This window comes from Charadrius vociferus, unplaced genomic scaffold (assembly GCF_000708025.1).
Source record: "Charadrius vociferus isolate BGI_N301 unplaced genomic scaffold, ASM70802v2 scaffold59, whole genome shotgun sequence".
In the NCBI taxonomy this organism is placed as follows: Eukaryota; Metazoa; Chordata; class Aves; order Charadriiformes; family Charadriidae; genus Charadrius; species Charadrius vociferus.
This window is the reverse complement of record NW_009661371.1, coordinates 3,539,109-3,554,956: the sequence shown is the minus strand read 5'-3', so window position 1 is coordinate 3,554,956 and position 15,848 is coordinate 3,539,109. Positions and strand designations below refer to the sequence as shown.

Below are 15,848 nucleotides of genomic sequence, written 5' to 3'. Positions count from 1 at the left end.
TGTTTATACCTCTTCTTGCCTTATTTAACCAAAAGAATAAATCAGTGAATGGAAGTTCTTGCCCAAAAGGATACAAGAATCACTGGATCATTTTGTAGACTAACAAATACTTTCAGTAAAGGACAGGAGAGAGAAATTTCCAAATTTTGTAGTGCTTATGAAATCCTGAAGTAGCATGCGCTGCTTCAGTGAGACTTACCAGATGCTCTGAAAAAATAAAAAATTCCATGCAACTGCATTCAAGAAAGGTAGTTCTCTATGTGTATATATTTTCTAAGAATAGAAAACTCTACACCTACCATGATGAAGTGCATGGACAAGGTCTTCCATACAGTACAGTACTGTGAGCATTAATTTTCTTCTTTTTGCCTTTAAAATCAGTTAGTTTGAATTACTGCTGATAGACTTGATCACAAGAAAAAGCAAAATGTATTTTCATACATATGCAAAGATGTGTATGGATACACATATGTAATTATCGATCACTAATTTATGAAGAGAATTAACAAAATCACTAAAGTTTTGTTGAAAATAGCTTCCAGAGATTATTGCTGTTGATGGCATCCTCTGAGAGCTTATGAACTTGCCCTAGATGAATGTCATCTTTGTCTTCACAAGAGTGGTTCTCGCACCTATGCTGTGTATTTCACAAGGTGTCAGGGTGCACAGGCTTCAGGCAAAAAGCTGCAGTTTGCCAGGAGAAAGCTGATGATGAGTGATATCCTGTGCTATTTCCATGCTGCTGATTTCCTTGAGAGCATCTCCCAACTGTTTCCAGCACAATTCTGTGTCCACAGGCCTTTTCTGTGAACTGCACAGAAACTGTGTGGGGGAATGTTTAAAACTTTTTAAAAAAATAGGTTTTATCTCAAAACTTTAACTAGAAGAAATGTTAGGCAGCTTCCAACACTACTTTTATACATCTTTATTCTTTTATTCACATCTGTGACAGGCAGAAACAGAAAGGAACAAACACATTCACCTTACCTTGTGACCTTTCTCCTGTTGGCAAATACGGAAAGGAGGAGGGTATTATGTACATTTTGGGAAGTGATGCTCAAAGTACTGTGACAAAAATACCGACGTAGAGTTTGGAAAGCCATCGCTGTCTATAGGATGTAAACTGGTGCAAGGGCATGGATGCTTAGCAAATAAGGTCCTCAGTGCATGCATGTGAAGAGAGGCTGGATAAGCTTTTGGTAAGTGGTTGTAGCACATTGTAAGAACAGAAAAAAATAGGGAGCCCGTAAAAGGCAGAGAGCTGGGAGCCCAGCAAGGAAAGAGGGGGCTGTCGTCCGGCATTCTGGATCTTATGTGCAGTAGCTGATTAAATCAAGAAGGGCTGGTACTACAGCCATTTGACAGGCAGAAGTTGCATCCCTGCAGTGAGGACAGCTGAACAAGATGCATGTTTACTTCAGTGCCACTGAAGCTTAATTTACCAGACTACCTGCTTTAGCAGCCCCGGAGCTGCTGTCTCCCTCATGCAGCCATCCTTGCAGCTGTGACAGTAACTTCAGCTAAAGTAGTAAGAAGAGATGCAATGGATGGGAACTGTGCCGGTCTTCCTGGCTTCCATCTCTGTCACAGGAACGTAAACATCCTTGCCTTATTCCCTGGCTTTGGCAGCCTAAACTGATTATCTGCCTTTGCTCCTTCTTTTTCTCACTCCGTTGCTGGAGGCATAAGAAGCGGATCCTGGAACTTGATTTCTCTGCTTAGGTGGTTGCGCACAGGCCCAACTACCGATCGTCTCCTCTTCCTTCTACGTTGCTACTTGAACAGGACTAACATTTGGTGTAGCAGTGGTGCAGGGTAATGTTGCACAGAGGAGACGAGTCTTTACAAGTTGCAGACTTTCACAAATGGATTAGCTTTTTGGTACTGCATACATGCGAGCAAGTGAAAGTTTGTGCTTTTTCAGGTAGGTCAGGATTTCTAGAGGCTTTTCAGTTATTACTGCATGTCCTTATGGGAGAAAAGAAAGAGCTATTGTTATGTCAAGAAGCTTCTATGTCTTCAGGGCAAACTCGGAAAGAGTTGGGTATCTGCTCTCCCTCACAGCTTCTAATGATGCTAATAGGAGGGCTACTTGTGATTATGAAGGAAGAAAACAAGCTTTCTTTATTGTGAGTGTTACAAGAATGTGCGTGTACTATTAGTTTCAAGAGCATATCTCTAAATCTAAGCAGGACTTGGAGTGTTTCTGTATAATAATGAATCAATTTTAAAAAAAGCTGTCAGGATATCTCATTAGAAGAAATATGGTATTTTTTTCAAAGTTAGTGATCCTAGTAGGTTTTCAGAGGAGGGGAGGTTCCTTTTAGGTTTTCTTTGTTGTAGAGTCCCTTCTATAGTCTGATTAAACCGTACTGATGTTTAATATTTTCTCCAAACTGTGCCAACTGATGAATGGGTTTTCACTCAGAAACTGCTCAACAATGTTTTCTTCAAGACAAAAAAATGAAAAAAAAAATGGGGATTTCTTTTGTGGGGAGGGAGTTATTTTAGATATATTACTCACTACTTTAAGTGTCCTGTCATGCCAAGTATTTGACTCACTTGTTTTTGTTGTTCCAGTCTTAACTCAGTGATTGCATTATTAAACATGAAATTCCTCACTCCTGGCTGCAGCAAACTGCTTCTTGCAATTACAGAATTACTTCTTGCCTCTCATTTAACTGGAAAAGAGTAGTGTCAGTACCTTAACAGTCCTATCCTATGAGACAGGAACAAAAGGAAGGCTTTGCTTAGATCATGATGGTGCTTAAGAGCTGATCTTGTGTAGATTGTAGGTGAGTGCTGTTTTGTTCGGAATTCTTTATCCTTGAAGCAGGTTCAGTGCAAGGGAAGAACAGATGGATAGTGGCACAGCGGGAAAGGTTATAACATACAGTCTCATATCCAAAGTTTTACCCTTTATCTGTCTAAAATGCCTCTGGATTCTTTAGATAAACCAATAAGGAGCATCTGATAAGTGTTATTGTGTTCATTCTCTCAATGTATGAGATCAAGGAATTGCCTTTACGCTCATTTTACAGATTTGATAAGGCCGTGTTACAAACCTCCGTGCTATGAAATTCCTGGTGCCAGAGTGAATCTAAAAATGTTTGTGTTAGCAGCCGCTGTGCTTTTGGTTTTGATAGCGTAGCTGTTGGAGGTCTGCACTGTGAATAAGATTGCGGTTAAAGAAAAAAGGAAATGAGAAATATTCTTTTTTGGAAAGATTGCTTCTTGTTTATGATGCAACCACATACACTGTCACGCTGGTGTATCAAGGAGATGCTACTGCTGAATGCTTTACACCATGAAGCTGTGGCCTAAATACTGTGCTTAGGGTCACACAGGATATATGTGTCAGAATAAGAAATTAATCACAAGTCTTCAAGTTAGGATACATACGAAATCATCCTTTAGGTTTGATCTTCAGCTAGGTAATTTCAAATTAATTTGTTGCAGGTTTTGTTCAGATTCACTTCTTCACTGCTGGTTGCCTTCTTATTCTACCTATAAGTGTGTCCTACCTTTTACCCTTTGAGAAAGAGGCTAGATGGAAGAGCTTTGATTCCTTTAATAGGGGACAACTAACATTGTGAACACCTCAGAATGCATTTTACTCCCTAAATTTCTTCTGCGGTACTGTTTTTATGTATAATCTTCTGGGCTGGATGGCTTTGTGAAGTTAGTCTTTACATTATTTCTTCCTTTTTTCCAAGTCTGTATCTTAAACTGTTGTCTAAATTTGGTCTATTTGCCTGTCTTTACACTTGTAAGCACCTTAGGGGATTTTTATACTGTATTTGTTTTGATAGAGTGAAGTACGCATACAGAAATACAATATAAACAGACCTACTGAAAATTCTTTTTGAACCAACCCTAATTGTCATTCTTGGCTGTTCTGCAGAACAGCAGAAGTCTGATGTTTTCTGCTCTGGTTTTCATCCTGAATCATTTTAACTAAAAGAAAAGATGCAACTGTTCCACTCTATCCTAGTTTTAAACATGTTTATTCTTATTAAAGTAAATTGAAATTGTTTCCTGGGCACAAAAACAAAATCTATAGTGTGTTTTGTTTACTAAAGGAATCACATTAAAATACAGAACTTGTTGATGTATTTTTCAAATTTTTCATGACATAAATTATTCATGCTCAGGCAAAAATATTAAAAAAAAAAGTGATTTCAAGCCTAAAACATGGTATTAATTGAGGATGTGCTGCTATGAGAGAAAAATTGTTTACTGTTGTTAAGTATTTATTGTAGAAAAGCTTGGAGAACACTTCCCAGTAAGTGGTCTCCATCAAGAAAGCTATTTTGGATAGCTGCTATACCAAAGCAAATACCCGCTGTCTTTGGTTATGTCTCCCTGTCAGACAGAGAGATGTCTGTTCTATCAAAGGTTGATTATGTGCTAGCTGACCTGTTAGGGGGGACATGATACAGTTCTGTGGAGTAAGTTAGATGATGCCAGCTATCGAATAGATGTGCGGTTGACAGATAGCTACTTCATTGTAAGAACATCTTCCTTGTCTCCATCAACATTGCGCAGCAGATGGAGCTTATTGTGGTCCTCCTGTGAGGCTTTCACATTGCCGTTCTGCAGTGAAATTGCATCTCTGAGACCTTCTGAGCACTGATGTTGGTAGCACTGCACAGAGTGGCTTGACAACATCAGTTTGTCTCAGGCATGTGGGGGGAGGCAAAGGTCAGCGCAGGAATGTCAAGAGAGATTTAGATTAAATTCTAGGCACGTGGATTTTAATCTGAGATTGTTTAATAGAAAGGAATTATAATAGAGGTGATGGACTTTCTATAAAGTGAGGGAAAGCTGCCTGTAAGAAGTAGAGCATTTCAGCATTTTGAAGTTGCAACTGTGATGCTACATTTCAGACTTACACTGAAGTTTTGTATTTGCTTATTCTAAAAAGTATGTCACATCAATGAAGTTGAGTTATAATTTCTTGCATTAAGTCATTTCTCCTGTTATCTTCTCTGGGAGTAAAACCTTAATGCAGATGTAAACATTGCCTATAGAACACACACACAAAACTTTGAGAAAACTGAGTGAAATTATAAATCGTATAAAATTCCAAGATACAATTTTAGTTAAAGGAAGGGGGTTTATTTATGCTGCCCTGGATGCTGCCTTGGATCTTCTGTTCAAAAGGTTTAGATTTTAAAATAAGTAGTACCTATTAGCAAGTAAAAGCAATGTTGAGTATAGAATTACCATTTATATTAAACACTTTATTGAATTGAGATTTCATAAAGGTTGTTATGTTATAAATTACATCATGTATAGCTATATGATATTAATTATCTTTAATCGTTGGTACATTTTAACTGTCATTTAAATAGACTAAATTAAGAGATTATCGGGAAAAACATTCTCAATCTTGAGATTTTAACTGCTTTATTCTAAAATGTTCATCTTTGAAGTTGTGCAATTTTGCTGTTTCAGTTACTTTTTCTTTATGTTTTGGTTTGCTGTGAGAATGATTAGAAAGTGATGACAACTTTAATTGTGCTACTATTAAGCACGATGATTCACCGTGTCCTCATAACATTCTAACTCAGGCAAGTGCTTACTGAATCCGGAATAACATAAATCTATGGGTTAGTTCCTATATCTGTATTGCTAAGTGTGCATGTTTTATGTTGTAAATTTGGAAATAGATTCTAGACCAATGGATTTTTGTCTGGAATCCATCTGTTTCATTGGCAACAACAACAAAAAAAACACAGTAGAAGTGAAACACCAAAGTAAATTCTTTAGCTGGAAACAAAATAGAAGATATTTTTTTTATTCAGGTACTGGTTTTACCATTTGATCCTTATTTTGTTTTTCACCTTAGCAAAAACCTGCACCTTCAAACAGGAAATGCGACTGTTACAAGTACATCATCGTGGAGAAAAACAGGAAGAAAAATTTTGGAATATTTATTTTTTTGACCATCTGAATTATAGTGTCACAGCACTATTTTGAAACTTGCTGAGTAGCATGTTTTGCTAAGAGCAAATATTTAAATTATAGACCAGAATCTGTTGCTTTATTATCATAACCTAATAGATGGATCAACATGTTATTATTTTTAATGTGGGCAGTGGAGAAAAGAGGAAAAGAACTATTTTAACTTTTTGAAATCCACATTCATCGAGAATGGGAAGCAACTACTTCACTTGCTCTATTGGAAATGATGCTAGATTAGCAAGATGAAAATGGGGTAAAGTTAATAGTAGCAGCACACTAGATCTATGTTTTGTATTACCTTTGCAAGACTCCAGTTAAAAAGCAGCACAAATCATTCTGCTGCCTGCATTTCTTGAAGATGGAGAGAGAAAAACCCTCAAAGCAAAAAAATAGGAAGGGCATGGTGGTTACTTCCATTTGCTGCCCTTTCAACCACACATTTAGCTGAAACCAAAAATGCATATTTAATAGAATTGAGAGCACAGAAAGGAAAATATAATTATTGGTATGAAATACAGCTATTGCAGGCATACATATTTCAGAAAACTGCTGTTTAGGTTTGTTTTATTAAGCAGCATGTTAGTTCATTTATTGGAGGAACATTCTGTCCATCATTCTTAATATTATGTTGTAGGATTGTTGTAGGAAAATTCAGCAAGGGACCTCAGGAGGACTCTAGTTTAATCTCCTGCTTAGGGCAGGGTCTGTTCTGAGGTCAGACCATTGCTCAGGGTTCGATCCAGTCAGGTATTGAAAGCCTCCGGTGATGGCTGCTGTGCAGCCTCTCTGGGCACCCTTTTACAAAACCTGACTGTACTTATAGTGAATACATTTTCCCTAAATCTTATATGGACTACGCTTGAAAGCAGTGATGTATGCAGCACTACATATTTGAGATTCTTGTCCTTCCTGTCCCCTAAATCAGCATCTTGTTCAAATCTTTCTTCATCCTTCTTACGTGATCCGGATAAATTGCTCTAGTCCTGTGGACGTAAAGTCTGCAGTGGTGCCTGCCTATATAAAAGCCTAAAGAAACTTATAGTGATGCAGCAGCAGCTTCCCGCTTAGGCTTCCCTTCCTGCCTTTTTTTATTCTTTCAAAAATACAATTTGATGCGTAATTTTTAAAGAGATTGTAGAGTGAGCAAAACCAGAAGTCTCACTTTGCTTGAATTGTCTGTGACGGAGTACCCCAGATCCAGTGAGTTTGTCAGTGAGATTTGTGCTGTGGGAACATACATAGACTTTTTCAGTACTCAATTTCAGCATTTAAGTACTTTTGATATCCTTGGGAACATGTGTTGGGTTTTTTTTTTCATTCTTAAGGGAGAAATAATTAAAGTAATACCAGATGTTGTTATTACTGTCCATTATTGTTTAACTAGAAACATAATTCTTAATACTGTATGAAATATGACTGGTGCTTTTTTCATCTATAGATGAGAGTGGGATATTTACTATCTTTGTACTAGGGTATGTGCATATTTTAAATTGAAAAAGAAGACAAAGGTTGTGGTTAAGTTTCAGAGGAAGGGTGGCATGTGAAATGCATGTTTCCTCAGCTTTCTAGAAGGTTACAGTAGTTGCCTGTAATGGGGCCATATTTTCAAATCACTCTTTGTTGTGTTTCTAAAATCTTGCCTGTCACTCGGAGAATTTCTTCAAAGAACAGGTATAGCGGAATGCTATCTTCAAGGCTAGGAATGTAAGAAGTGGGAAAACTGTCTAGTGGAAGTTTGTTTAGAATTATCGCTGAAGAATAATTAGGTACTTTTTGACTCTTGTCATTTGTCTTATTAGGTAAACTGTACATTGGAAACAAGCTAGCCACTTATAAACTTTCCCAGCTATGTAACTTCGTAAAGTACAGCACTTCATCAAAGCAGATCCATTAACCCTCTGACTGGTACTCTTCTCTTGGCTTTGATTGCAGCACCGCACAGAAGCACCTAGCCCATCATTGCTACCCCCATCAACTTTACCGTTAGATGTATTAAACAATGCTGTTGCTGGATTTAGTACTGTGGAAGAACTTATCCGGTACCTTGAACCAGATCGGTGGCAACTGGATTTGGAAGATTTGTACAGGCCAACGTGGCAACTTCTTGGAAAGGCGTATATTCATGGGAGGAAATCAAGAGGTAAATTACTCTTCTGTCTGGCCTTGCAGCTATCTACGGGTGTGTTTTCGTAACAAAGAAACAGTAGTTAAGAGCATTCTTCGCCTTGAATTTTGGTTCCCAGAAAGCAATATGTGAGAAATACAGCGGAGATCATTGTTCTTAGCTATTCTCACCGTTATACTATATGAAAAAGGACAATTACTAAGCTCAAAACTTAAAGGAATTTAGCAGGATAAAGCAACAAAGGGGAAAAAAAAAATAGACGGTTCTATACGGGACCTGGGAGATCTTTATTTCCAGAAAGTAGCAGGGCATCTTGGATGGGTGACATAATCTAACTGTGGGTTCTTGTTTTTGTTTTTGTTTGTTTGCTTGTTTTTTATGAAGGGCAAAACCATGATTCTTTGGGTTAGGCAATTTCTTACACCCACTGTATCATGTGAATGACTGGTTTATTTCCTTAGAATTGTTGTGGTCTCTACACCATATGAACTGAGAGCAGTTAGCTAAATGTTTCTCTTCCATGATAACTCATGAAATCCTTGTGTCGTGCCAGTTTGATTATGCAGTTGTCATCTTAATCAGATGTAAAGTAGGTTACATATTTCAAGACTTGTGGTGCCATTACTTGTTCAGCAAGTAATTTTCGGCCATCTACACTTGACATTCAAGAATTTGCTACCACATATCATCCAGATGCTCCCCACTATTTCATGTTTATGGATTCCACATGGATGGATAGCATGAAGGCAATATCTTCTTCCGTGCCCACCGTACAGCGTGAAAATGAAAACATATGAGCATAACTGAGTAGACTCCTCTGTTGACAAATGTAAACTAGATTATCATCTGATTGGCAAGAAAAGGGAGGAAGTAAAACCTCTCATAACTCAAATTTAAATTTTTGACAGCTAATTCTTGGATCAGAGCCCAAAAATCAGCCCTTGTACCCTACCTGTACTGCTGCAGCTGTGCACAAAGCAACTAAATCAAGAGTCAGAGGAGGAAATATCTTTAAAAGCTTTCAGCAACAGACCGTGCCTTTCAGATAGTTCTTTAACACTGTCCTAATTAAAGAGATTCAGTATTTGCCAAATGTATGCCATAAACTTACAGTAAGTGGGAGAAAAACAAAGTGTAATTTGTGAAACCTTACATAAACTAAAATACAGGTGTTGGATAACGTCTATATAGACAAAAGCAACTCCCTGAAAGACATATCTTAGAAAGAAACTATCAGAGTAAATCTTTTAAAGACTTCTAATTAGATGCTGAAACAGATTTTTCCACTGAATAAACATATCATGGTATTGCCACATTTATCTTTAAGAGACCACCCTCAGACTGCATTACCGAGTGTGTAATGTAATAGCCTGAGGCGGAAAATATGTCCAGTTGAGATGACATAGTATTAACTGTTAGGTCTATTCAATAGATACGGAAAGCAAACCTTTTTTTTTTTTTCCTTCTTTTTTTTTTTTTTTTTCTCTTAAACTCCTTCTAGTAGAATGTTTGCTGTATTTAAAAACCTTTTCAAGAAATGTTCGGGAGAAGTACATGCCATAAAATGTTTGGGTTTTTTCAAACTCTTTGATTCTATAATTAGATCAGTTTTATTTTTGCAATATTTCAAAGTAAAAGCTAAATCACTGTCCTGCTTTCATAGACAAACATCAGTTTACATCTAGATTAAATGAAAATGTAATTAAAAGTGTATGTTACTTTACGTAGAGAAGAGTATTGTCCTCTACTCCTACTTAATAATTCATATGAAAAGACCATATTTAGACAACCTAAATTCCACAGAACTTCTGTCTGATGTTTTCACTGGATAAAATGCTTCCAAAAACTTCTAGCCAGGAAAGAAAAAACACCAAGTTCAGAGGCTTTGATGTCTAAATATAGTTCTGAATTCTTTTATAATATTAAACATACTTAAAAATAAAATATATTTTGCTGTGCAAAAAAACGATCCCATCACTTCCCACAGAAATATAAGCACAATCATTAGACCATATTCTGAAGTCTGCTTAAGAAGAAGAGAGACAATCCAACCATAGTCCTTAACAGATACTTTTCTCATATAGTTATGTGACTTTCCCCCCACCCCCCTCATCATTTGGGGTTTTGTAACAGCCTTGTGCTATTGTAGGAGCCAGTAAGAAACTTACACTCCCAGGAACATCTCCAAGGTGCTCAGGAATGAAAATCATCCTGCTGCTATGTGTGCCCAGATGCAAGTGCCTCAACCAGAATTTAATTTGTTTCATTGACTTTGAGAGCAGCATCCAGCAGGAAAAATGTTTTGAGGAAAGGGGGTACTCAATACAAGTCCCAGAAGATGCCAGTTGCAGAACACAGTTATTTTCAGGCTGGCATGAACATAGATTACTTCAGTTGTACATGCCAGTGAAGGCATCCTTTAGAAACAGACTTTACTGTAGACCTACCTGCATCTACGTTTCTTATCCTCACCTTTTTTCCTTCTCCCTTTCTTTTTATTTTACTGTTTCCCATTCATGTGCTACTGCAGAGCTTTCCATTCCTCCTGAGCTAGTGCTAGACAAAAGAACTTTGACTGTTGTGTCAAACATGATACATGAGTGGAAGCCAAGTTGAAGGAGTGTTTAAATGTTCACATTATAACAGGTACTGTAACTCAGTGCACTTGGGAAATCCACATAACCTTTTATTGTGGTTAAGTAAACACTTTTAAGGGAATATATACATACTCTCATCTAGCTTTGTGCCCACAGTGTGTTAAAATAAATTTTGGACAGACAGATACTCTTTGAAAAAATAACAGCTTCATTCACACACTTCAAAGAAGTGATTATATAAGCACTAGATAAATTTGCCTCAGACCTTTTAATGGAATTGAATTACATAAGGTAGGGCAAGGGTTCATTGTGAGGTATAATAGCAATATACCTTGTTACATTGTAAAGCATGGAAACCAAACATGACATTTTTCATCTCTCCTGAAGCCTGTTGTAACAGTAAGGCACGCTAAAATATATCTGCTAAGAGCTGATTGCATCTTCTTCCACAGAACCTTTTTTAAAATTTGGGTCTGCAGATCCTGAGGGGTTCAGTTCAAATTCATTCCAACTTTGTGACAAAATGTGTAATACTCTTGCTGCTCATTTTAGTGCATTGCCCTTTTCTCTGTGTTGTAACTACAGCTAGTACTGGGAAATGGAGTCATTCCTCTGCTGCTGCCAGGAGGCAGGAGGTAATGGAGAAGCACAACACACCCCAGGCATCTCTGTCCCACCGGTCGGTGGGCTTGCTGGAAGAGGCATCAGTGCCCAGCTCCTGTTTTTAATTTGTCATGGTGAAGGGCTGAGCAGCAATTGTGTTAGTATGCATAAGTTTAGCTTCTTGAAATTCACTGTACCAAGCATGTCATTCTCTGTAGAAATCTACTAGTAGAAAGTGTGACCAGAACCAGCGTTTCTCTCATTGTGTTTCAGGCATTTTATCCTCATTCAGACAGTTCACTTATTATATGTTTGAAAGCATAACAGGGGAAAGAAGTACTCCATTCCTATCCACTGCCCTTGATTAATGGAGGTAGACATGTCCACCCTCTAAGTGACTCAGCCTAGAGCTATTAGCTGATCAGAAGAGCTTAAATCATTTCTAATTTCTCACAGTGAATCTCTCCCCCGGAAGTTTTGTCTCACTTCTCCGGTGCTCCTTTCTCAGCTTTCTCCCAGGAATGCTCTTGCAGTGAGGGAGGGCAGGCTAGCGTCCTATCAGTAACTTTATTGGAGTAATTACACACTCCTCGCTTTTAAAAATCAGATTGTTTATTTAGGAGCCTATGTTAACCTGATAGTGATGGAATGAAGTGCCCCAGCTTGGTATTCACTGTAAGTGCAAGCAGAGAAAAGGCTTCAGCGTGTTTAACTGACCTCCCACAGCAATAAACCCTTACTTGTGGATGCCAGTGTATGGAAATGTTCTGCGAAAGAAATGTTTGAAGAAACATGGAGTGAAATTGCTGCCCAAAGATCTGCTTCTGGGACAGTGCTAGTGAGCACTTCTACTAGAGAAATGCAGCTTCTAAATTGTCTTTATTTCTTCTGTGTTTAAATAGAATTGAGAGGTATTATCTTGCCTTGATATGCTGAAATTCTCCTTGGTGACCTCTAGAGGCTCTTTACATAGTCAGTAGAGGGAAAGAAGGGTATTTCTCTAGCGGGTGATTCCGATCAAGAACATATTTTAGCTTCATTTTATTGCTTTTTATTTACAAACTGCTAGCAATAACTATAAAGTGTTTCTCAAGTAACATCAATGCACTGGGATGATTTTTTTCCCTAGTTTCTTCTTGATTTTGTTCAAAAACAGTTGGTTTAAAGCTCATTGCTGCTTTGTTTGAGACCTCTAGTTCAGTCATCTCAGTAGCCATATTATCATAGGGGGTTTTTTTGTTTGTTTGTTTTTTTTTACCAGATAGAGTACCCTAATTTATTCACTAAGCCAGTCCCATTATTTTCAGTCTTAACTGCCTCTTTCAAGGCTTGTTATTTCTTGGCTGTGCAGCTAAGGTGAACCTAAAGGAGCTTGCCCTGTTCCCTATCTTTCCAGGAGTTTGTTGTTCAACCATTGGCGTAGTGAAACTTTAGTGGGATACAGTGGAACCAGTTTATAGGGAAACTGGTGCTAAATATTAATATCTTTAATTTGCACTTCAAGTTAGGTGCTTACAAGGAGCAGCTGTATTTTATTTAAGACATATCAAGTGAAAATGAAACCTAGAGAAGCAATAGAAATTCACATGTATACTGCTATGAAGGAGGAGGGAAAAAAATGGAGTCTACTAATAATCATATAGATACACATACTTGTGTACTTACTTGTTGTCCATACACTATTCACAGATGACATCATTTCTTGAAGTTCTTAGTCCATAGAAGTGAGTTCCTCTTAGCTATAAATGGTTTGATTCTTTCTTATACTTCATCACCCTTGCAATGAAGCAATAATTGAAATTTTAGCAGGGAAGAAGTTTGAATGCTTTATTCAAATTAATTAAGATGTTTTTGGAGGTTTGCAGGATTCTTAATTGCTGTGTGTGTTTCTCCAATCCAAAATTAATATAGCATAGCAACACAAGAGCTCAGAGTATTAGCATGAAGAAAGGGAACTCCATTAGGGTTGATTTGATAAAACATTTATTGGAACATAGTAGCCAAAGCTTCTTTTGTTTAATTTGAACCAACTCTGCCAGACTTATAAAATAAATGGTGAATATTCCTCTACAACGATCATTCCATTTAGGTTTCATGGTGTTCATAAAACTGTGGTATTATACTTGAGTGCTGAACCTGTACGACCTGCACAAAAACGAACTTTCCTCAAGGGTTCTGCACTGCTGAAGTTGGTTTAGCACCCGCGAAGATGGGTTACAAATAAGAAAAGCACCAGTTTGTTTGTCTTTTTGCAGTGGTCGATCTCAACCTCCTAAAGGAGGAGGTGCGGCTCTATAGTTGTACTCCTCGCAACTTCTCAGTGTCACTGAGGGAGGAGCTGAAGCGAACTGACACCATCTTCTGGCCATTGTGTCTTCTGGTTAAACGTTGTGGTGGAAACTGTGCCTGTTGTCATCAGAGTTGCAATGAGTGCCAATGTGTACCAACAAAAGTCACCAAAAAATACCATGAGGTACGTGCTTTCTTTTACACTTGCATGTTTGGAAATACTGAAAGCCAATTAAGGAATTTATTTTTATTATAGGAATGAACCAATATCAATATTTTAAAATTTTATGTATTGCAGTTATAGTAAATATTTTTTTAACATTTTAATTAGGTGTTACATAAAAAAAAAAGTAATACCTTTCTTATTAAAATATTTTTCTGTGGAACTGTTAAGTCATTCCTGAGGTATTTGTTTACTGGTGAAGTTCAGATACATCACAACCACACCTCCTGGTTCAGCTTTCCCTGGTGACAGATGTGAACTTTATGAAGGAACATATATCTGTCCATTTCCATTGTTATAAATCTATAGCTAAAATTATTTATTGCAGAATTATTTAATAATTCCATTGGGTTAACTCTACTCTTAGCCCTTAAATAAAATTAAGTAGAAATACGAAACTGCAAGACTTTCTTCTTTGGTAAAAGCAAGTATCTGTTCAACATGTTTTAATCAATTTTGTAAAGGGCTTGAGGTAAATGCAAAAATAATTAGGGGGTGGAATAAATGAAGAAATTCAGCTGAGGAAAACCTATTCCTTTTAATAGGCTTCCTGTCATCCAGTGTGCTTCCAGTGCGATCTAGCTCATAGTCTAGATGTGTGCTGAAGCACTTGCTGTTTTCTTGATGCTTGGCTGCTTCTCCTTCAGGTTCTTCAGCTGAAGCCAAGGATTGGCGTCCGGGGATTGCATAAATCATTGACAGATGTACCCTTGGAACACCACGAGGAGTGTGACTGTGTGTGCAAAGGGAATACTGAAGGATAAATATGTTTAATTGTGCTGTTTTCTTTCAAAGCACATTCAATCAATGGCTGATTCTATTATGGGGCTTGTGCATTATCTCCTTCTGTAATCTCAGTTGTTTGCTTTGGGGATCTTCCATCTTCAAGATTTACAGTGAGCTCTTAAAAGAGGAGAAGCCAAACTGGGATTATACGTTGTGTGACAGCTCTGTTTGGAGGCCCAGTGAAAGGATGGGAGAAAGGCATCAATGAGGGATTTAAAATACATGTATTGTTTTTGTCCCCCACAATTTTCTTGACAATACACGGATTTATAATTTAGGAGTAAAAATAAAGTTAGAAGGCTCACATCATGGAGACGATCCTGCTGGCTGTCTCATTTCTACAGCTCCAGTACATCTGGCCTCTGGTTGAAAACACCTGAAATCTTTCTTTCTGTGTTCAACTACTCCTATGTACTCTAAATCGAAGTGTTCTCTGTTGTATAAACTTGGGTTAAAACAGACTGGCTTGATCCGAATTAAACTTAATTTGTCTAATGCTGGTAGGAAGGACTGGATTTTTCCATACGCTCTAGTAAAGCTCCTGCCTTTTAGAAAGAAGACTGGACAATAATGTGAGCTAAGGAAGCAAACATTGAAAAGAACAGCGCCTTTATTCTTACTACTATGGCTGATGATTTGTTTGTTTGTTTATTATTTTTTATCGTGTACATTTTTATACTCTCCTTTTGACAATATAACTATTTGCTTTTCTAAACTTGTTAAATATATCTATTTTTACCAAAGGTATTTAATATTCTTTTTTTTATTACAACCTAGATCAACTATTTTTTAGTTTTGTAAGACTTTAAAGCCAGATTTATACAGTTGGAGGAACAGAGATGTGGTTACAATGGGAAATGAGCATGATCTCTTTGCAGTTTGTTGCTATACAGTGGAAAAACCACAGTTTTTTATGTGGATGCACAGTAATAATAGAGATGTGTGGATCAAGCTCTAAGCTTGCTAGCTCCATGACATTGAAAAGATGAGAGACAGACGTAACTGTAAGTGGTTTCAGAAGCTGACTTTAAAAATTCCTTCTCTCCATTCTGGCCTTTGTTCCGGTAGAAAAATGAACATAGATAGATGCATACTGGCTTGTTTAACTCTTTAATTTCTTTAAAGTAGGATGATCTACAATATAAGAAAAGAAGCTCAGTGGCTTGCAGCCTTCATGATGCATCATGGTCATGGGAAGGCAGCCTTGTTAACGTTGAAGTGTATGGTTTTCCATTGGCAGTTATAGCGGTTTAAA

At 37.4% G+C, this 15,848-nt stretch overlaps 1 protein-coding gene across 1 annotated transcript in view; it reads left to right on the top strand.

Moving 5' to 3' along the window:
* PDGFC (platelet derived growth factor C) overlaps positions 1-15,088 on the top strand; it is a 61,240-nt gene extending 46,152 nt beyond the window's left edge. The window contains exons 4-6 of the mRNA XM_009893770.1: positions 7,903-8,110; positions 13,551-13,768; positions 14,455-15,088. Coding sequence (XP_009892072.1) covers positions 7,903-8,110; positions 13,551-13,768; positions 14,455-14,571 — 543 coding nt within the window. The 3' untranslated portion in view covers positions 14,572-15,088. The remainder of the gene's footprint in view (positions 1-7,902; positions 8,111-13,550; positions 13,769-14,454) is intronic.
* Positions 15,089-15,848: the final 760 nt, after the last annotated feature.